The sequence below is a fragment of the Gorilla gorilla genome, chromosome 11 (genome assembly GCF_029281585.2).
Source record: "Gorilla gorilla gorilla isolate KB3781 chromosome 11, NHGRI_mGorGor1-v2.1_pri, whole genome shotgun sequence".
NCBI lineage: Eukaryota > Metazoa > Chordata > Mammalia > Primates > Hominidae > Gorilla > Gorilla gorilla.
The window spans coordinates 128,401,297-128,425,232 of record NC_073235.2 but is presented as its reverse complement, the minus strand read 5'-3'; the positions used below and the strand labels follow the sequence as shown (position 1 = coordinate 128,425,232).

The following is a 23,936-nucleotide window of genomic DNA, read 5'->3' as shown; positions in this document are numbered from 1 at the left end:
ATTTTGTATCCTGAGACTTTGCTGAAGTTGCTTATCAGCTTAAGGAGATTTTGGGCTGAGACAATGAGGTTTTCTAGATATACAATCATGTCATCTGCAAACAGGGACAATTTGACTTCCTCTTTTCCTAATTGAATACCCTTTATTTCCTTCTCCTGCCTAATTGCCCTGGCCAGAACTTCCAACACTATGTTGAATAGGAGTGGTGAGAGAGGGCATCCCTGTCTTGTGCCAGTTTTCAAAGGGAATGCTTCCAGTTTTTGCCCACTCAGTATGATATTGGCTGTGGGTTTGTCATAGATAGCTCTTATTATTTTGAGATACATCGCATCAATACCTAATTTATTGAGAGTTTTTAGCATGAAGGTTGTTGAATTTTGTCAAAGGCCTTTTCTGAATCTATTGAGATAATCATGTGGTTTTTGTCTTTTGTTCCGTTTATATGCTGGATTACATTTATTGATTTGCATATGTTGAACCAGCCTTGCATATCAGGGATGAAGCCCACTTGATCATGGTGGATAAGCTTTTTGATGTGCTGCTGGATTCGGTTCGCCAGTATTTTATTGAGGATTTTTGCATCAATGTTCATCAAGGATATTGGTCTAAAATTCTCTTTTTTTGTTGTGTCCCTGCCAGGCTTTGGTATCAGGATGATGCTGGCCTCACAAAATGAGTTAGGGAGGATTCCCTCTTTTTCTATTGATTGGAATAGTTTCAGAAGGAATGGTACCAGTTCCTCCTTGTACCTCTGGTAGAATTCGGCTGTGAATCCATCTGGTCCTGGACTTTTTTTGGTTGGTAAGCTATTGATTATTGCCACAATTTCAGAGCCTGTTATTGGTCTATTCAGAGATTCAACTTTTCCTGGTTTAGTCTTGGGAGGGTGTATGTGTCGAGGAATTTATCCATTTCTTCTAGATTTTCTAGTTCATTTGCATAGAGGTGTTTGTAGTATTCTCTGATGGTAGTTTGTATTTCTGTGGGATCAGTGGTGATATCCCCTTTATCATTTTTTATTGCATCTATTTGATTCTTCTCTCTTTTTTTCATTAGTCTTGCTAGTAGTCTATCAATTTTGTTGATCTTTACAAAAAACCAGCTCCTGGATTCATTAATTTTTTGAAAGGTTTTTTGTGTCTCTATTTCCTTCAGTTCTGCTCTGATTTTAGTTATTTCTTGCCTTCTGCTAGCTTTTGAATGTGTTTGCTCTTGCTTTTCTAGTTCTCTTAATTGTGATGTTAGGGTGTCAATTTTGGATCTTTCCTGCTTTCTCTTGTGGGCATTTAGTGCTATAAATTTCCCTTTACACACTGCTTTGAATGTGTCCCAGAGATTCTGGTATGTTGTGTCTTTGTTCTCGTTGGTTTCAAAGAACATCTTTATTTCTGCCTTCATTTAGTTATGTACCCAGTAGTCATTCAGGAGCAGGTTGTTCAGTTTCCATGTAGTTGAGCGGATTTGAGTGAGTTTCTTAATCCTGAGTTCTAGTTTGATTGCATTGTGGTCTGAGAGACAGTTTGTTATAATTTCTGTTCTTTTGCATTTGCTGAGGAGTGCTTTACTTCCAAGTATGTGGTCAGTTTTGGAATAGATGTGGTGTGGTGCTGAAAAAAATGTATATTCTGGAATAGAAGCAGATCAAAATGCATGCCCTCTGTGAGACACAGAACACATTTGAGCCAGGTTTTTGTCCCAAACCAAAAATGATGTGATTCCTCCTTCCCTAGGGAAGAATAGAGAAGGCAAGTGAGAGAGAGGCCAAAAAGTTATTGGACGCCCCTTGCACAGAGAGAAACATTACACTGGAAAATAAGTTTTATGCATTGTATTAATGTAATTATACTATTTGATATTTTAGAAAATAATATGCTTAAACCCAGACGGTATCAGAACAGCTAACTTTCACATTCTGTATTTATGCATTATAAGTAGTAAATTATTTACAATATTTTATTTTATAAGAAAGAACAATAATTGTATAGTTCTTGGTATCATCATGGAGCCTTTTCTCCAGAAGAATACAAACTCTACTCTAATTTATTACTTATTCATTCATACATTTTTATCTGCTATAACCATTTATAATGTAAAATGACAGAAAACAATGTTATTTCTCATAGAAAAATGGAAACAATACATATTTAGCTCTTTTACCATATTACTGCCTCCTATGGACCAAGCCCTAACAAGTTATATTTGTTAGGGTGGGGGTTGAACGGTAGCTATGAACTGAATATTTGTGTCCCTCTAAAATGTATGTGCTGAGACCCTAGTTCCCAATGCAATGGAATTTGGTGATAGGGCCTTTGGGAGAAAACTAGATCATGAGGGTGGGGCCTTCATAACAGGACAAGTGCCCTTATTAAAAGAAACACTAGAGAGCTGGCTTCCTCTCCCTTCCTCTCCACCTTCTGAAGGTATAACAAGAAAGAGGATCCTCACCAGGAGCTGAATCAGCAGGCAGCTTTGATCTTGGACTTCCCAGCCTCTAGAATGGTGAGGAATAGATTTCTGTTATTTAAGCCACCCAGTCTATGTTATCTTGTAGCAGCCTGGGCTGACAATGGTACAACAAATAGATTCACACATGTAACAAGTCAATATAATAGATTATTTTCCCTTTCTGTAAAAGTCCAGGGTAGGTCCAAGTGAAATAAATGTGCACAGATGGGGAAGAGGTAACTCAGTTTTATATACTGATGGAGAAACTAGTGGAAGGACACTATGCCATCTTCAGCATGCAGCTTCCTAAGTTGCCTAGTGTGGGAGTTGAGGGAGCCCACCCTAGTCAGCTTGGAGAGGTCAAAGTCACCACAGAGCACATCTAAGTCGCTTCCATAGCCTGGGCTGGCATGGATGCTCATCTTCTCTATTCACATTTTAAATTCAGTCAAGGGCCACATCCAAGTATGATTCTGGAAATGCAATTCAGTGATATATACAGAGAGAAGAGAAAAAATGAATTTTAAAAAAGAATTAGTCTCTGATCTCTTTCAGGTCTAAACTACTGCTACTCAGCCATTGTAATAACCATCTAGCAGATCAGTCCTGCAGTCTGCTCTCCCTAACCAGCCCCACCCTGAGGGCTGAGGGACACTATAGAACAGCATCCTGGTACAAACAGCATTCTTAGGAAGACTGGAAAATATTTTATTTAACCATAGCCATCTCCCTCTTTGTTGTGCTCATTCTCATCAAGTCTTCTACCTTTTCTGGATAGCAGACGACCTTGTATCTTTCTGTTTGGGGATAATTAAGAACATAGAACAGAAACTCACCTAATATTCTGCCTCATTCTCAACAAAATTCTTCATATCTTTACCCTTTGCTCTTTCTTTCCAACTTCAGATGATATAAGGCCATTTTTCCACCTCAAGACCAACTCTCTTACCTGTGTTCAGTTTTATAAAGTATCAAATGCATTAAATTTAATTTTATTTAATATTAACAAAAATCTTGAAAGTGAGCGGAATAAAATTGGAGAACTTGCCAAATTTCAAATGTCTTTTATTTAAAAGCAAAAGATTAAGAATACCCCAATAAAATATATACAGGATGTATTAAGACATCTAACAAGTAAGTAGGACCAAAATCAACCAATATTTATTTTGGCTTAAAAAGTTTATCACAAGTTTCAGTGCTTTGCTGTCATCAATAGTAAAGTGACTATAAGATTTACAAAATGCAAATTTATATTATGGGGATAGTAGAAATAGTTTATAAAACTGTTTACAAAAATGAAAAGCACAATGATAATAGTAAAGAAAATAAAAAGTGTATCGGTCAGAATTCAACTAGGAGGCAAAAACTACACAGTAATTTGAATGGGAAAAATTTGAAGTAAAGAACTATTAACTCTAATAGAGAAAATCTAAAAAGCAGTAAAGAGAATCCTAAACATTTCCCTAGGGTTGGGGGAGATTGCTCAAAAGAGAAATACATATGTGGAAGGTGAGAGTCCCTTCCTCAAGGCAGGAATCCAACTTCAGGAGACAAATGTGGTTGTGACCAACTGGATGGCAGAGATGTTTTCTAGGTTCCCTGGGACACACCTGGTTCATAGTCCCTAAAAAAGCAAAAAATATCTCTTTGGGGTTCCATTGAAATAAGATGGAGGTGCACACTACAAATGACTCATAAACATCCTGCTGGCAGCTGCACAATAAGAGTAAGAAGTAGGTGATAAAAAGAACCAGGAAGAGAGGACCTTCTTCCTGCAGTGTCGCTCCATCACCCTCTGCTTACAAAGCTTAACATCATACCAGCTATATAGAAAAACTAATGTAAAGGGCCCAGCTAGGTTTTCATACAGCAGGCAACGAAGGGCAACTTTTGGAGCTGAGGAGGTGTACACTGATCATTTTAAGTTATATTTAACTCTCTTTCTTACCTAGTCATTTCTATGTGAATATATGTGCTTAACTTTCCAAGTAGATTAATTTCATCAATTCTCATAAATATTGCAGTAATCATATGGTAAAGGAAATGAGCATATTCGGGAAATGAGACTATTTTGGTGATGTATACAAGATGCTTAATATAGCCTTTGGACCTAAGGGTTTCCTAGATATCCAAATCATATTTCCCTGAAATGGTTGGTAAAATGGCTCTACTCTTTTAACTATACATATTCTCTTGTTTGTTTTCTTTTGTTTGAAGGGATGAGGGAAGGGCAAGCAGCTGAAGTAGTCCATATTTTATGAGTTTTATTTTTTCTGATTTATTTTTCCCTTTGCAGTTTGTTTTAGCTTATGGAAATTATATCCCTTTGGATATCTATGAATATCTATGAGAATGAGAGGCAACTCCAAATTTTATGAGGACTGAAGCTTATATAGATGGAAGAGAGATGTTTTTAACCAAAAAATAAAATATGAAATTATGAATTATGTGAGCCACATGAAAATACCCTGCTAAAGTAAATGTATATCCAATCCAAGTTCTTCTTAGCCAAATCCCCAAAATTCCCATAGCCATTCCAGAGCCCCCAAAACAAGAAGTAGGATGGAAAGTAATTTAGAGTAGAAAAACGTATCACTCTCAACTGACCATAGTCAAAATAGCCCTACTTTTACAAATTTTACCAAATCATATGACCACACACGAACACATTAGTAGGGTCTCTCCCCTTATCTTAGAGTAGTTTTAACATGTGTGTGACCATTAAATTTAAGCTTCATTAGTTTCACATTCAACCCACTTCTGGCAATCAATCTAACTGTAATTTATTAAACATCTTTTCCTTTACTTACCTATTTTATTTAATTTCCTTTTATTCATACTGTTAGTTTTCATCAAATGTTTGGTGATTCTTGGTCTTCTTCCCACACTTATTAATAAATGTGTTGATCAGTTAAGGGAGGGGTAATGAATATCCTCTTTAGTAGATCCATAAACTCTTAAACTTCACCTATGGCTTTGGTTTTTATAGATAAGTAAAATGTTTTCCCCAGTGCCTGTATATAAACTCCACAGTGCCTACATAATCTGGCCCCTGCCTCTCTCCCTGACCTCATCTTTGTGATGACCTGTATGGTTCCCCAACACATCAAGTGTACTTTATCTCAGAAACTTTACAATTCCCCAGATATCTAAAATATTCCCTCAAGTATTTGCATAGTTGACTATTCATTGTTTGTATCCCATCTCACCTTCTTAGATCTAGTGAATGATGAATTGATAAAGCAGAAAGAAAAAACTATGAGAAGTCATCAGAAAATAAGGTGGCCAATCAATTTTTGGCCTTACTATTTCCTTGTACTAATTTTTCTTCATTTTTATGTCTTGACTTGTCTTACTTTCCTTTCCAAACCACTCTGATGAAGTTCTTCAGTGGTGTATTATACAAAATCCATATATTTATTTGAAAACAGTCTACACATTCAAATAAAAATGATGTAAACTTCTTTCAAAGATTCCACCCAACAATATTTGATATGAATTACATTTTCCAGAACTAGATAATCTTATTTTTTAGCTTCATAACATCCCTACCCTTGTGTCTTTCCCCGGCAAACTTCATACCCTCATGTTGAAGTTTGTATTGCAGGCTACCCTCTCCTCATCTTCCAGTTTTTCAATCTCTACCTTGCTTATTGCCTGTTGCAATATTTGATGACAGAAACTTGCCTCTCTTGCATACAATCATTTGAATTTGAGACCTTTGAAGAGTGATCCTGGAGTCTGGGAGGAGGCAGGGGTTTCTAGGGACTTATATGTAAGATACTGGGTTGATAGGTTTCAGTAAACAACAGCGGGATGGTTTGGAACTTGGACAATGTAATTGGCATTTGAAGGCTATGAGAAGTCAAGAAAATTTTAGAGTGGAACAAACATGTGAATTCTAGTCTCAGAAAAAGTCTAGAGGATCCTCAGGCAAGCAGACCATTTTGAGAGAATTATATTCATGGCTATCTAATGATCTCTAAAGTGGTTTCAGGCCTCTGTGTCATTTTCTTCATAGTCTTCCTATTGTAAAGGAAAAGCATATGTTTACCAAGGAAGCAGTAAGTCTGTATGTGTAACCTCTGACAAACAGGTGTCAAACCCCAAGGGAATGAGGAGAATGGGCAAAATAATGCCTCTACTAGCAGTGTATAATCTTCTAGTCTCAGAGCAAGCTCCTTGCAGCCGTTTGAATACTTATGAGTTTTGCCACATCTGAGTAGCACTTGAACATCATACCTTATAGTCCTTAAGGTGAAGGTTGGGTTAAGTTGATGCTACCAGCTTCAACATTGATATAAATAATTATGTCCATTATATAAGCTCAAAGATAAGTGAGGTTGCCGTCTTTTATTCATGACCATAGCCTGATCACTGATCACCATGGCTGGTATTACAACAAGTATTCAAGAAATATTTATTCAGTGAATGAAATAAAGTAGTTTAATATGTTAGCTTTATATTTATGTAAAAAATTCTTAACTGTTAAAATAAAAAAGTGTTGATTTTTTTTTATATTGAAGTGTTATGAGTAACACCTTTCAAGGACCCTTGTGAGAAAATATTGCTAGAGCATTGAGGCACAAGTGCCCAGTGGGATGGGACATTTTAACTTACTACCAAGTCTCTCTCTTTCTTTTTCCCCTTTCCTTAATAAATGTGATATCATATGGTATATTCACAAAGAAAGACAAAAAAATTTAGATTAATGCATTCTTTAAAACCAAATACCTCCAGAAGGCAGCAATAGTTACCCTAAGGAAAATCAACAAGCAGAATCAATTTAAAAGCCAGCTTACTATTTCACCCTAGCAAACTGATTTGTTCTTCATTGAAACCAGCTAGAAGATCGATAAGAAATTATTAAGGACTAATATTTTAGCAAGCATAGAGTCCCCTACACTGATCTGTAGTACCTATGAAGTTCATTGTATCGTAGAGAAAAATATTGCTTTTTTAGTGACAAGTATATATACCTAAGTTAGATGGGTCACTTCCATTCAGGCTACATGGAACTGCATAGTGATTAAAATGTCTTTGAGTATCTGTATATGATGAATAGCAAACTAATAAAAATTAATTTAAATGAGAGTCTATGTTACATTGGTTTGGTTTTTGATTCGGATAAGCCTGGTTTGAATTTCTACAATCAATTACTATTGTGTATTAGTTTGGGAAAGTTTTCTAAACCTCAGCATCTTTACCCAGAAAATGAACATATTCACAGGGTTGAGGTAAGAATTTGAAAAGATGTCTTAAAAACTTAGTTCAGTGTTTTGCATAAAGTAAGAAATAAATTGTAGCGGTCTTACTATTGATATTATTAGTCTTACTATTATAATGAATTATAAACCCATAAGTAGTGACACTTAGGGTATCATTGTATGCATTTTGTGAACTAAAATTATTCCTGATTGGTTTTATCTCATGCTCTAACTTGTGTTTCATTCTTGTTAAAATTCTCACACATTTCTAATGTATGTCACCTTGCTATATTTGCACATTAATTACAATTGCTTTATTTGGATAAAAAGCGGGGTTTAAATAAATATATAGATATAAAACTTCCTAAATAATACTCACATGTATATATAACAATTCTGGTGTATAAAGTGTCGCAGGATCTCACCCAATATTTGTTTCATATAATGAGAGAGAAGAGCAGAAAATATAACCTCAAAAGAATATATAAATCAACTAGCATCAAAGCTTTACCAGTATACTGAGTTTGACCTTTTATGTCCAGAACAGTGCTTGGTATACAGGTGGACTTCAGTTAGTATTTATTGAATAAATACATAAATTAAATAAATGAACATTTTCTAATAGTTTTAAGTGCAGAGCAATTGGCCAGGCACTTTGTAGAATACAAGATTTATAGCAAATAAATGTAGCTTCTCTTTCTGGAACTCACCATGTAAATAGAGAAGACAAATTCCCAAAGAAATAACTATTATAAGACAGATGGCATTGTAATGAAAACCCGAGCACAATACTGTGTATCAAGGTAGTGGGGGAGGGTGTTTGAAGGGTGTACATTAATTCCAACTGGGGAAAAACATGACACAATCCTAATACTATTATCAACAATTCAGAGCCCTTGACACTAATTTCTAAGCAATATGTAGAATAATTTTAATATAAGCCCGATCTCATGAAAAATATTGGCCTCCTAAAATGGGAGATGGGTACCAATCACAAGGAGTTGATTTAACCAAAAGCTGGGACTTTTTTTTCACACCACTCTTTACCCTGAAGTACCTGAAAGTCATTTTGATGAGGAGGGTTATGAGGTGGTGCATTCTTGAGTTTGGCCCTGTGGATGAAATGTTATTTCTGGGGGAAATGATACAATTTCCAATGTATGGGACAGAGTTGATTCTCTAATATAGCTTTCTCGGTACCAACTTCATATTCTAATCCCCTAGGGGATTCTGAGAAAGAAGGAAGAAACGAGAAAAAGGTGGAGGAGAAAAAGAAGAAAAAGTTGTCTAGCCCTAACCCCAGACTAATAAAATCATAATCTCTGATAGAGGGGCCCAGATATTGGCATTAAATAAAAATCTCCCAAGAATGTAATGTGTTGCCATGACTGAAAGCCACATTGGTCTAAGACAATGCATCTCAAACTTTGCTGGGCATAAGAATCACCTGTATGGCTTGCTGAAACAGGATCCATGAGCCTCAGCCCTAAAGTTCTATCTGGCATAAAGGTGAAGGTTTTTCATTTTAACAAGTCCCAAGATAATGCTGTGCTGTTGGTCTCTGAAGTAGGCTGTGAGTGGCAGTGCTCTAGGCAATGGCTACCAAAGGCTCCCTAAGTATAGGCAGAGAAGCGAGTTGCCAAGGGGTTGCTGCTCAACGGGTGATCTATGGACAGGCAGCATCAGCATCTCCTGAGATCTTGCTTCAGATTCCAACTCTCAAACTCTTCTAAATCAGAATCTGTATGCCAACAAGATCCTCAGGTGATAAGCATGTACATTCAAGTTTGAGAAGTACATTCAAGTTTGAGAAGTTTGCTTTAATACTCAAATTTGATTCCATATTGGACTGATCTAGATTTTTTTAAAACTGCCAGCACCTGTGTACTGCTCTAGGCAGCCTTCTGGACATTGGGAGTTTTTAAGAACTAAGTGAGTTTTTTGTTGTTGTTGTTGTTGTTTTTTTTTTTTTTGCACAGCAAGGTTTGAGAGAACCACCACTCTACAAGACATGAGGTGAGATGATATGCAAAATTTTCTCTAAAGTTATTTTCTTCCGATCTCCTGGTTTGTTACATTGCCCGACATTCTAATATTCACTCATGCATGTTAGTAAGAATCTTCTCAAATACAAATCACTATAGGATGAACATTCTTTTATCAGTCATTCACATCATTGTGTCAACATAATTTAATTAGAATCTGAGATCACAGAGATGGAAAAAATGAGTCGTAATGGCGGTGGGGAGAATGGAAGAAACCAATAATTTCAAATATTGGGGAGCTTTTTTTTCATGGGCTGAGATGGATGAAAGGTTGGACTGCTGATGGTGGTGGGGTGGTGATAGGTTAGTTTTTGTTCAAACAAAAGATAGAGTAGCACACTGAGCATTTGAGTAGCTGGAAGGGTGGGACAAAACAGTGATAATAAATTTCTTTCTTTTTATGAAATGAACATGGAAATAATTGGTGAGAAATTATGACGTTATAATTAATTATGTTGAGATTGGATATAAAAGAGAGTATGTAAGCGGCTGATGAAGTAGCCATTAGAAACTATTAGAAGTCTCTGCATTATTTTACAGGCATTTTTTGTAAACTGACTGAGCTCCAGAATCTTGTCATATATTTACCATGCTCGATGACATTTTAGATATTGATATCCTAGCAACACTGTACATACTGACTTGCTCCTTATTTAAGCCAGGTTAACTCTAAAAGTATGACTGAATAAATGAATGTGCTAAGTAGTACCCCTCGAATAAATACCTTGTCTACATACACAGGTCTAGGATTGCCAGAATTTTCTCTTTCATGCCACCAGCACACCTTAGATACACTCTGAATCATTTAACTGGAATTAGGTACATATGGAAGAAAGAGAAGTGTCAATGTTCCTCTTACTTAATGGATCACCTTGAGGGAGAAGCCAAACAGTGATTAAGGGCAACTGGGGGCTCACAGAACAAATTAGAAAGTCTAGACCCTCAATACTCACCAGCATCAGTCTTCTACAATACATGCAATCTCATGGTCAACTGCAGAAATTGAAAAATGTTGTATTTTTCTTTGAAAAAGTTCTTATTTTGTTTCTTGATAAATAAATACCAGTAACGACAAAGTCAACTAATTTAAACTATTGCTTTTATTATAATTACACGGGAGCACAAATAAATAATCACAAAAAGTATTGTAAAATATTGTCAATGCACTAAAGAAAACAATTTATTTTCAAACAACATCTGGTTACTTCAGTAGTATCAAAGTACATTTATAATTACATGTTACCTAAAAAAATCAAGTACAAAAATTAAGAGACATTAAAACATCAGTGTTGATATTATTATATATATAGAAATGGCTAATAACACATGAGTAGAGAAATCTGTTATCTAATGCTTATTTGCACAAATTTTCAGGCACATACCTGACATTTCTAATGAATTATGAAAAATGCAATATGACATTCAAATTTTTAGATATGGTAAACATGTTATATTGGAATGGATGTTAAATGGTTTTCTTTAAAAACCCTGTCTTTTAAAAATGTAGTGCCGTTATCCACTAAAAAACATATTATTTTTATATCATCTTCTCATAGCTATTTGTTTCAATTGTCTGAAAGAGCAAGAAAGTAAACATACAACTGCTAAATACGTAAACACATTTTTAGTGCAAGATAACAAGACCTGTGACTTTACTGTGCTTTGTTTTTTATAATCACAGTGCACTTTACACAAGTTGCTACACTATAAATGTTAACTTAAGGAGTTCCAATCAAAAGAAGTGCATACTAAACATTTTCATATATATTATATACAGTATGTATACTGTACGTGGGTGTATACATGTGTAAATGTAGATGCTTTTAGGGTGGGCAAACCCAGTTATATTTGGGAACAATTGAACACTTCAAAAGAATTTTCCCGTTTGGTTGAGATAAATCCAACAGCATTTCTTTAAAAAAATTCCCCTTAAATTTGAAACTTCATAATATTTAAAGGGAAATATAATCAGACATTTTTTCCATATTACACACATTTTGCTGCAATGTAATTGACCCAAATATCAAAGAGTTTTAAATCATCCAAACCCCAAGTCACAATGTTCAAGTCCAACGTGGCAAAATGTGTTACCCTTTTAATGATTTACATAGACAGCAGTACATATTATATATGCACACATCGAGGCTTACACATAAACATATTCTATACTCAGACAATAAGTTTAGTATGTTTAGAATTTTACCTTGACTATACACTTGATCTGAAAAAAGAGAATGCCATATGTAAACACAATTGTATATCTTCTTAAAAACAATTGGCTTTATTTTGAAAATATTGATGATTGCATAATTAAGCTCCTTGAAGGGTGGGACAACATCTTTTTCAATGTTTAACACCAAGTTCTTTAGAATTTTTAAATGCCTGATACATAAGTTGCTCAATAATCAACTATTAAATAACGGATTAGTAAGAAATGGTCCACATTCTACAATTAGCTGTCTATTTTGTATACATGGAAGATGTAGTGACATAATGTTAAATGCTATAGGTACCATTTTTCTTTTATTTCCACTTAAGTTTGGGACACAATGAATTGTGAATTGCTATCTATTCTACTTCTATTTCTTTGCAAGTGTGAATTCCCTCTCATCTCGGATAACTTACTGCTTAAATCGTAGGAATTGTTTCTTAATTTCACATGTGAGTGTAGTTATTTTACAAGCTCTTTTCTACTTTAGGAAGCTGACTTGTCTTAACATGGAAGTGATATTAAAATTGCATTTGTACATGCATTGTGTTGATGTCTTATTTAATGAGTTAAAATAATAACCCAATGGCTTTAGTTTTATTGACGTAGTCACTAGATTTGCTCAAAAGAATCAAACTAAATTCCATGTATAGGCAAGACCTACCAACAAAATGTAGTAATAAAAACATTCTTTTATTCTCTAAAGCATTCAAAGACAATTTTGTCACTACTTTGGAAAGTAAAGTTGTATCTAGTTGTCTCCAGACAATTGGCATGTATTTGAATATATAATACTTTAAAACTACAAATTTAAATCTCCGGACGTTTTGTTTTACTTTTCTAATTATTTTACATGGGTGAGTATTAACCTTCATTTACACAAATCCATCACATTTGGCGCCAAGCTTGCTTCAGTAGCATAAACATGGGAGAGATGTGGGCGGTGTTTATGTAATAGACTACTCTTATACCTCAGAGGATGCTGGCTTCTGCGATTGAAATAAATGCAGATTTTTATATTTTCTTTTCATCAATTCTAAAGAAATTTATATCTTCTCTGCTAAGGAGTGTTTCACATATAAAAGCATCTTGTGACATCCAATAAAATTCTGTTTCTATGAAATTTGCTGTGAAAGGACCATTTTTCATAAGTATGAGCTCTTTCAACCTGATAACCAGGCCATGATATGATTTGTTCTTTGGCACTGCTAGAAATATGAGCTTTATCATGGCATAGTGTTCTGGCTATCTGTAGGCTATATTCTGACCAAATTAATATATTGAAGTATCCCAGTTGATTACTTTCAGAGAGTCAGCTTATTTTTCTCTACATACTAATGATCTCCTTTTCTCCATTTAGAGAAACACTACACAAAAAGGAAATTGATCATGGAATGATTATTGCCACAATGGACAATAGTGTAGGCACAGAATAACAGTTCTTGAGTCAAATCTCAGTGAAGCCACTTTTCCAGATCTTTCAGTCACTTTCCACTTAAGTAGAGATTTGCGGAAATAAATGAAAATGGTTGCCTAAGGTCAAATTTTCAAACAAGTTACCGCCTCAGAAAATAATGCATTTGAAAAAGGAGTGCATGAAACCTGGCCCTAGCATAAGTTTGATAGAACAAACGGGAATGGTTTAATCCAACACAGATCATTTTAGTACTTTTGTTTCCTTCTTGGCAAATGGCCAACATTAAATAAACTTTCTGCCTAAATCAGAGTGATATGGGAAAGATACGCATCTGAAAAACACACTTGCATCTCCCCAGAGAAAGAGGGTCCCTAAATATAAATTTTAAGGGAGGGTTAATCATCACCATACTGAGCCTGAATATATACGTATCATAGACATGCTGAGAATTAGTATCTTGTGTCTGACTGATAGGCTTGAGTATATGTGGTCATAATAACTTAAATCAGGATAACAACTTGGGTCATAAACACATTTTATTTCCATTCTGATTTTATCTAAACACATTTTCATCACCCTTAGATTTGTGCTTCATAGATTATTTGGTTTGAAACATAATCTATAGCTGGTGAAACATGCTGGTGGGTTTTATTTAAGCTACTTAAGATCCCTTTGTAATTTCCTGCATTTGTGGTCCCGGTTTTCTACCACCTCAATTATACAAGCAGAACCTGCAACTTCAGTAAGCATTTTATGTATACAGTTCTCCCACTGAGTATTCGTTCATGTACACACACACTCACACACATCCACATGCACGCACGCTCACAGACACACCAACCATACACTGCTCCCACTTACCTTTTTCCTTATTTTTTCAGAATTTGAATTGGACATCAAAATACACATTAATTATAAAACATTAGAAAATCATGTTATAACATTGAAAAGGCTTTTGAAAGAAACTATTACTGATAAAGCATTACTAGGTTTGTAGCAATATAGATTACAAAAATTCTCTAACTCCTGTTATATTTGGTTTTATTGAGCAGCACTGAACTATTGCTGTCAATACCCTTACAAGAAAAACTGTTATAACAATAACTTCAAAAACACATCTTTTCTCTCAGAAATATAATACTAAATTGATTGTTAACAAAGAACCACATACCATCAATTTTAGGAGGCATAAATAGTAATTTAAATATACAAAATATATGCGATAGTTTCTTTTTTATTCATTCGTGGCAATATTTATATTCAACTAACAAGTTCTTCTTAAAAGATATATATGATTTTTTTAACTTAAATTTCACCACCACATAAAATTGAATCCACCCCATCCCTCATCCCCTGCATTTCCTGTCTCTTTCTTGAAACAAAATAAAATGAAACATGATCATAATTCTTTGGTCATGGTGTCATAATCAGTAAGAATGGGTGTGATGATCACATACAGAAGATTATGACCCAGAAATGTGGTGACAACCAGTTTGAAAAAATTAACAAGAAATACATATTTTATTAATGGATCTAAACTTTTAGAAAGATTGGCATTTAGTGTATTAAAATATGTAAACTGGTCTAGTTGAATGTTTATTTCTCATTTTCTTGGGGAAACAAGCATACACATGAAAAGTTACTTAAATATAGTGATTATGGTGGCTACAATGCCACTGGTCCCACTTTCTTGAAAGCAGTCATGCTCTTGAGCTATTAATTCCTTGTTCCTTCCATTGTCACAGTGAACCCTGGTCTCCTCCAATCAGATCAATGATGCAAGGACACATGTCCCTAAAGTCATTTCTGAAGGAAATGTTTTCTGCTGGGATGTCCAATATATCCTAGTAACTTTCTCTGGAGTCTGACTAACCATTGCTTAGTTATTACTAAGTCAGACTAATGGTTAGTCTAACCATTGCCGGAGGATACTAAAGAGAAATTCTTATAAAGCCAGTGTAGTAAAAATATTGTTGTCAATGTAACTTGGATGTCCAAATTAAGCATCACGTTTGCATTCATTTCCTATCAAACCCTTGAAACTTAAAAAGCACAGATGCTCTTAACAAATATGATATTCAACTTCTACGTTACTAGCACCAGATCATATATTATGTGATTGAACATGATTTATAGTTGTGAGCTCTTGTACAGAGACCAAATGTGGGCAAGGGAAAAAAAACATTTTAAATGCAAAAATTAATAATAAAAGGCATCAAGGGATTACATATAAAAGAGATAACAAACCAGTTAATACCGAAATTATATCATATAGTAAACTCTTGATATTTCTGTAATTTATATACGTATAATGTGTATTATTTCAGATGTCACCCATAAACTAGTAAAATATTTACATTTTAATATCTTCTGGATTCAAAATAATCCAGGATAAATAAGTGTGCCTTCATTGCAAGGACATATGCATTTTATCTTGAACTTGCCACGAATAGGCACAGCTTCCCGTGGCATTCCACTCCCACAGAAAAGATATGTAACAGTTCATTATCATATGACCGAGTCGACCTCCCTCTTCATATTAAGAAATGTGGAGCTCACACCATCCTGCACACACTCATATGGCAGTATCCCAGAATACCGTTTGCTGTTTAGAATACGGCGGAGGGCTGTACTTCTTGGCACCTGCATTCTTCTTCCAGCTGGGCAAGATAGGCATGCTATCCTGTTTGCAAAGGCCCTTTTCCGTTTTCTGTCTAGCCTTTATTTCCTTGCACAAGCAACGCTTTTTCTCAATCATCTCAAGCATTGTATGGTCTCCATGAAACCACTGCATGCATGCCACCTAGCAAAAAAGAAAGAGTGAATACAGAAGAAAAAAATGGAATGAAAGCATATTTCTTTTGCACTGTGCTAGTAGTTTCTTAGAACAATGTCAGCTGTTTCTATATCTCTTCTAAAATTCTTTTTTTGTTTTGTCTTGTTTTAGACAAGGTCTCACCCTCACCCAGGCTAAGAATATGATGATGCAATCACAGCTCACAGCAGTCTCAACCTCCTGGGCTCAAGTGATCCTCTCACCTCAGTCTCCCCAGTAGTTGGGACTACAGGCATATACCACCATGCCCAGCTAATTTTTTTAAAAAAATTTTGGTATAGATGAGGTCTCCCTATATTGCCCAGTGTGGTCTCAAACTCATGGGTTCAAGCAATCCTCCCGCCTCAGCCTCCCAAAGTGCTGGGATTACAGATGTGAGCTATTATGCCCAGTCCAAAAACTCTTAAGATAAATTAAGAAATAATTCTTACAAAACAAAAATAAAACAATGGAAACTATAAACCAACTTTGTACTTAAATTAGTAAACGTGATAGTTAACAACAATTTGGGCATGAATATTTTTCAATATGTTCTGAAAGTTCATGATATGAAAATTAAATCTTTTACACTTTTAAGCAATTTTCCAGATATTTACCTGTAACTTTATGTTGGCTCCATTGTCTTATTTATGCCCATATTTTTAAATTCAATTATTGGAATTACTTTTCAGTGAGGTCTAATATGAATGTGATATGTTTTAAAGATTTTAATGAACGTTTTTTATTCTTGAAATAATTTTTAAACAGGTTTATTTATAAAGAGAATGTAGTAGAATATTTTTAATAATTCATCTCATCAAAATGATTTTAAGTGCACACCATATGCTTATAATGTAAATGCTTAAATATTTCTTCTGCTAAGAAGTTTTTGCTATAGTTTTTGATGCTTCAGCAAATGTCTACATTAGAATCATTGGTCCCTATAGTCAGACTGACAAGGATTCTAATCAACTTCAAAAATTTAGAAAAATGGATTCATGAGGTCAGTTTGGTCACCAGAAGAAAGCTTGGTGTGGACTATATATTGATACATACATACACATATGTACATATTACTGGACAAGTAACCACTGCTTCCAGGTATATGTGGCACCATGTCTACCAGTAACTGTTCTTTGGAACAGAGCTAGCATGTTGCGTCTGTCACACAAGGGCAGCAATAAAATTGGGCCCATGAGCTCAGCTAGGTTGTGGAAGCTTCCACATAATTGTTTAAACAAATCTACTGTATGACTTGAAGCATTAAAATGGTGCACTTGAAGTCATTGAACATGCTGTTACAATTTTAGGGTGATAATTAGAGCAAATACTTACATAATGCTTACTCTATAGCAGATTTCATTCTAAGTACTTTGCATAGTTTAATTCATTTATTCCTCATCAAAATGCCCTGAAGTTGTACTATTTATTAACCCATAGTGATGAATAAAATGAGAGTTAAAGTGATTTGGTAACTCTCCCAAAGTTACAGAGCCAACAAATGGCAGAGTCAAGATTTGAACCCAAGAGTTTATGCCCAACACCCATGCTTTTAACAACTACACTATGCTGCCTCTCAATGTATGTATACACAGAACTAGAAAGAACTGTGAGCATGGATTAGTACAACACCCTATGCATAGATGAGGAAGTTATATATCTAGTCCAAAACCAGGCAGGTAGGTTTTGGTGTAAACAAATCTAAATCAAATCACAATTCCTAATCATTTAGGGAAATGGCAGGTCCTAGACCTAGAAAACATGGATTTAAATCCTGATGTGTCAAATTTCCATTGGTCACTGGGCTTCCTGGCTTCTTTATCTGAATGAGTGAATTGATAAATTTGGTGTGAGGTTTAAATAGGATAATGAAGGTCAATTCATTTTAAAAACAGTAAACCATTGCCCAAGTCTTATTATTCTAACACTGATGAATACCTAGTAGTTTTCCATACCTATGCTCTGCCAGGCATGTTCAAAGAGCTCTGTTTTATATTAAATCCTCCAAGCCACACTGAAAGAATTTATCTACCTGCTACAATTACAAAACTAAGTCTCAGAAAGTTTAAGAAACTAGGTCATGGTCACAGCTAATAAATGATACAGACCTATATCAAACTCAGGTCTGTCTGACTCCAGAGTTGATATTCTTTCTAATTATATTATGCTCCATTACCTGAATTTTACTTATAAATTATAATAATAGTTATTATTGTATGTATTACTGTTTCCAGATGCTACTCAAAAATACAACTAAACTTGTGGCTTTATGAGTGAATAAAAACTGCTTATGAAATAATTAAATCAAAGTTACTAGCTTGGACTTGGAGCCCAGAAGATGATACTCTCAGATAAATATCTTGCTTGTACCTAATTTGATAGAAAGTTCCTTGAAAAAATGGGCTGTATTTTATGCCTTTTGGTGTCCTCTAATTCCTAGCTCAGGACTGTAGACATGAGCATTCACTTTTTAAATAAAATTTTAGGTGTTTGTTGAGTTAATCTAATGAATAAGTTTGTGTTCCAACAGGAGACTGTCAAAGTGGCTCAGAAATTTTTCAAAAGACTTACAACATTTCATAACATGATAATCTGTGCAATAAAAATGCAGTAACTCTATTTTGGTGAAAATGCAAGAAAAATTTATTGAGTAACTACAAACTGTCATAATGAAATTTATAACACAGAATTCCCAGAGGACAGGCTTCAAATCTCACTCATCTTGGTGGTCCCAACATGTAGAACAGAGTCCTAGGCTTTCAATAGAAGTTTTATGAGTTAAATAGAAGCCACCATCATAGAACAGTTTTTGTTGTCTCTCAAAAAAAAAAAAATCCAGATAATCTTCTTAGTAAAATACTATGGGTTCTATACATTTCAACATCATTGCAAAACCTCCAAACTTCTTTAAGTCCCAATATTTCTTACAGCATCACTTCTATGTTTTTATTTTATTTACTTGTCTACACAAACATTAAGTCATGTGTTACTTAATTCCCTTTAATATATTTTGGCATAAATTGGTATGTGCAACTGAAAAATAATTTTTCTGGATTCCCTTGACAACAGGGTCACCTATATATTTCACAGTTGCATAACATTTCATATATGTATATACAGTGTACTGTATTATCCATAAAATATGTATTTTGTGTCAAGCAGAAATGCTATAGAGATGTGTAAATTTATTAAGAATATATTTCTTAAACTCTAAAGAATAGAAGAATAAGAATAAAAATTATAAAGCTTGGAATTTTATTCTTTAGATTTTTATTTTGCATTAGTTATATGTCCACTTGATTGATAGAATGGTCTGAATTGCTAGAAAAAGAAAATAACTTTTTTTTTCAGACTTACTCCATAATATTTAACTCATGTTTTGGAGACATGTGTAGTGAGTAAGAAAATATTGCCCAATATATAAACTTCCATGAAAAAAGCATTGCCCAATACATGGAAGATGGCTAGGTATCAGACAATAATTCAAACTCAGGTTGCTGGAAGATTGTCCATTCAAAATATAAATATATATTTGAAAATATCTCAACGAATATATAGATTCTAGTATATAATCTTCTTATTTTATATCTGCTGTCAATTTGTTTCCATTTAAACTCCCCCAAAATATTTCTGTTAAGATGTGATAAATAAACATAGAATATAATTATATTGTGGGAAGATATATCTGCTTCCCACATTTATTTTTAAATAGCACATGTTTGGGTGCATAGTCATTTTAATTCTCAAAATCGAACTCCAGTGTTGCTACTGTGGCCATTTCCATCATTGAATCCCCCAAAAATATATCTAAATATTATTTTTTGTTGATAGTAAGATGTCATGCTTTCATTCATTGTTTTGGATATAATAAATAGCATGTTTAGCAAGTATGTGAAGTATGTTAAAAATACTACCCATAAAAAATTGCATTGCTTTTCTATTTTCTTTTCTTTTATCACAAAATTCTTCATATTCTTAAAAGAAAAAAAAGATGTGTAAAATCCCATTCCACCTCTCCCTGGAATTGAAAGAACTCTGGGAATTGACTATTAAAACGAATTTGAAGCCAAGCCCAGTAAATAAACTCTTCTAGTTTAGTTATTTAATTCAATTGCCTTATTTCTTATCTTTAATCCAAAGGCATTTATTATACTGTTTATCCCATGAAGAAAAGAAAAAATGTATACGTAAGTAGGTAAGTACACATCAAAAGTTAACTGTAGGACAGTTGTTCAATTCGTATGAACACACACCTCTAGGACAAGATTTTTATACCAGCATGATTCAGCAGAAGCAACATCCTTGGATAATAAGTTCATGGAAATAAAATCAAGTGAAGCTTCCTGTCTAGGAGGTGAAATTTCAATCTCCACCCCTTTTATGTGGGCTACACACAGTGACTTCTTCCTAAAAAGTACAGTGTGGAAAGCTAGGAGGGAAGTAACTATACATTGGAGGAACCTGGTGTTATGGTCTGAACGTTTGTGCCCCCTTAAAATTCTTATGTTGGGATCCTAACCTCCAAGGTGATGGTACTAAGAGGTGGGACCTCCTCAAGGTGATTGGGAGGTGCATGGGACTAGTACTCTTATAAAATAATCCCAAGAGAGCTCTTCCACCCCTTCAGCCAGGCTGCCAACACAGCAAGTAGTCAACAGTCTGCAACCAGGAAGAGTGTGTTTACCAGATCATAACCATGCTATCACCCCGCTCTTGGACGTCTCAGTTTCCAGAACTGTGAAAAATAACTTTTTGTTGTTTATAAGCTACCCAGTGTATAGTATTCTGTTCTGGCACCCCAAACGGACAGGAAACCTGGCAAACATCACCCCCAACAGGCAATCAACCCTAGTAAATTATACTGGCAGTATGCATCCTTGGTATAATGTGATGAGACCAGAGGCACTTTTACCTCTGCCATCTTCCTCCTCAAAACCCATAACTCCACTCTAATCATGAGAAAACACTAGAGAAACCCAAATTGAGAGACAGTTTACAAAATACCATACCAGTACTCCTCAAAGCTCCAAAGGTCATCCAAAATAAGCAAAGTCTGAGAAACTGTCACATCCTAGAGAAGGGTAAGGAAACCCAATGACTAAGTGTAATTAATTTACATGCTATCCTGAAAGGGACTCTGGAGCAGGAAAAAAACACTGGATTAAAAACTAAGGGCACTGGAATACAGTATGGATTTAAGCTGATAATGATGTATCAATATTGATTCATTAGTTATGACACATGAACCATGGTAATGTAAGATATTAACAATGGGAGAAACAATGGGTGTGGAATATGTGGGAACCCACTGTACACTCTTTGGAACTCATCTGTAAATTAAAAACACTACTTTAAAATTAGAAATATACATGTACACACACATATATGTGTAAATATATGTGTATGTGTGTTTGTGTGTGTGTGTATGTTTAAAATCAAGTGAAGAGACTATATTCTTTTCAAATCTTAATTTTAACTGTATCTTTCATTCTTTAAAAGGAAGCAACATGGTATCATGGAAAGAGCTAAATGACTTGATTGGGATCCTGATCATTGTGTGACATTGAAAAGTCATGAATATCTCTGAATTTCCTAAATACTGTATATTGAATGAATATTGGTACATAATTCATACATACATAGTATATAAATTTATATATGCTTCACATATACATTTTATGGATATTGTACTCTGTGTGTGTGTGTATATATATATATATATAAAATACATATTGCTATACACGTCACACTTTATGTGGTTGTAGGAGGCAGAGAGCTAAAGCATATAAATGGAGAAATCCCCATATATTGTAACAATCTCATCTAATGATCCTTCAATGCATAAGGAGTGACACAAATGAGAAAGAACCTTTAGTTCACTTCAATAATTACTTTCTCTAGAAAATAAAATTAATTACTTCCTGAGATTAAGAGTATATTTTCTCCAAAGAACAAAGGAATAGCAATGCAGTGCCATAATAAATCTCCATAATATTCAATTTTCCAAAGTAGATAAATCATAAAGAGAAAAGAAAATACTCTGAAATAAGCACTTGGAGTATTTCATTATTGAAAATGATACCAAAATAAAACTGATACAAGCATGCATGTCTCTATTGATTTTGATTTTTGTGCCTCATTAGTTAGCATGTTAAAAACAATAATTTATCAAAGGCCTAGGAGACAGAGCACGATGCCAAGCGAGCTCCTTGTTAACCTTGGAATTAATTTCATCTAGGAGTCTTGAGACTTGTTGTGAGAGTAAAATTTAATTTCTTGAACAATAGGCACAGCAATCAATCAATACTAATTTTCAGATGATCTGGGGCAACATTGTCAGTCCTGTGTTGCTGTCTCTGGGCCAACCTCTCCAACCTGTATTGCCGGTTGTGTGAGAAATTGTCATTTCCTGCATAAGGAGTGTAAGTTTAACCTGGCTGAAAAGGAAGCTGGAGTTCTCAAAGTTCTCTGGATTTTCCCTTTAAGGGAAGTTTCTCCAGGAGACCATGGATAGCACTGGTGAGGGAACAAGGAAGAGAAGGCATGAAACCCAGTGTGTGTGACTCAAGAAGGGGAAACAACTTCAGAAATTATGGGAGGCCGCGAGTCACCTGCAACTGTGCTCATCCTGTCTTTAGGAGTCATGAGGTCGGCCAGGGGTGTTATTGCTCTCATTGAAAATGTTCTTCTTCTCCCATGTAGTGGGCAAAGAGGTTGATTTTTGAATTATAAAAACATACAGGAAAAAGTAAGCACGTAAACACCATGGCTTTTTTACATGTATCTTCAAGATAATGGATAGGGGTCGGCAAACTACAACCCACTGGCCAAATACAGCCCACTGCCTGTTTTTGTGCTGTCCATGAGTAAGAATTTGTTTTTATATTTTTAAATAGTTAAAAAACTAAAATGAAGTATATTTCATGACACATGGAAATTACATGAAATTCAAATGGTGGTGTACATAAATCAAGATTTGGGGCACACAGATGTACCTATTTGTTGACGTACTGTCTACAAGGTAGAATTGAGTAGTCAGGATAGAGACTATAGGCTCATAAAGCTGGAAATATTTACAACCTTCCCCTTTATAGGGAAAAAAAAGCACTCACTCCTGAACTATCATGTAAGGTGAAAAATAATTAATAAAATTTAACCACTTTGCTATGATGCATAAACTATCTGAAAAGCTCAAATAAATAGTATGCTAGACCTGTAAAAAGTGGGAAAATAATTTTAATTAAACATCTAAAAACTTGTTAAATTTCTACTTACCTGCACCTCAGTAAATGGTTTTTGGAAAAAACTACTGTTACCCTAACATCACACTCTTTCCTAAACGTGTTTTCAAATAAGTAAATGATCATTTGACCCTTAAAATAAGTATCTATTAGAATTGTCTGATAGAAGGCAGAAAAAGATAATGTTAGTATTGGTGCTATATAAACAACTATAAAACAAAATCAAGAGTATTGATTCACACGGGCTTACAATATTTTTCCTATTGAGTTCGGCCCATTAGATAAACCAGAAATGATAAAACCTAGATTTGAAATCAGTTATAGAAATTTATTTAGAAAATTTCTCTATTCTAAATATGTCAATTACATATTTTATAATTCCATCATTAGAAGGAAAAGCAGTATGTTAGAATTAAAGAGAGAAACTGGTTTAAGTTGTATAGATAAGAGATTTAATATTAGGTCAACTCTTTTTAATAACCCTGCAGAGGTTACTTAGCTGCCTGTGATGTGTTACTGTGGTGACTTAACCTGAAAAATATAAATTTAATTTGAGA

At 34.5% G+C, this 23,936-nt stretch overlaps 1 protein-coding gene across 2 annotated transcripts in view; it reads right to left on the bottom strand.

Annotated features, from left to right (window-relative positions):
* NYAP2 (neuronal tyrosine-phosphorylated phosphoinositide-3-kinase adaptor 2) overlaps positions 1–23,936 on the bottom strand; it is a 335,042-nt gene that overhangs the window by 15,715 nt on the left and 295,391 nt on the right. The window contains exon 8 of one of the 2 annotated variants that reach the window (XM_004033288.4): positions 10,775–16,126. The exons of the other annotated variant lie outside the window; for it this stretch is intronic. Within the exon in view, the coding sequence (XP_004033336.3) occupies positions 15,899–16,126 (228 nt within the window). The 3' untranslated portion in view covers positions 10,775–15,898. Of the gene's footprint in view, positions 1–10,774; positions 16,127–23,936 lie in introns of those variants that run through there. 2 annotated transcript variants of the gene reach the window in all.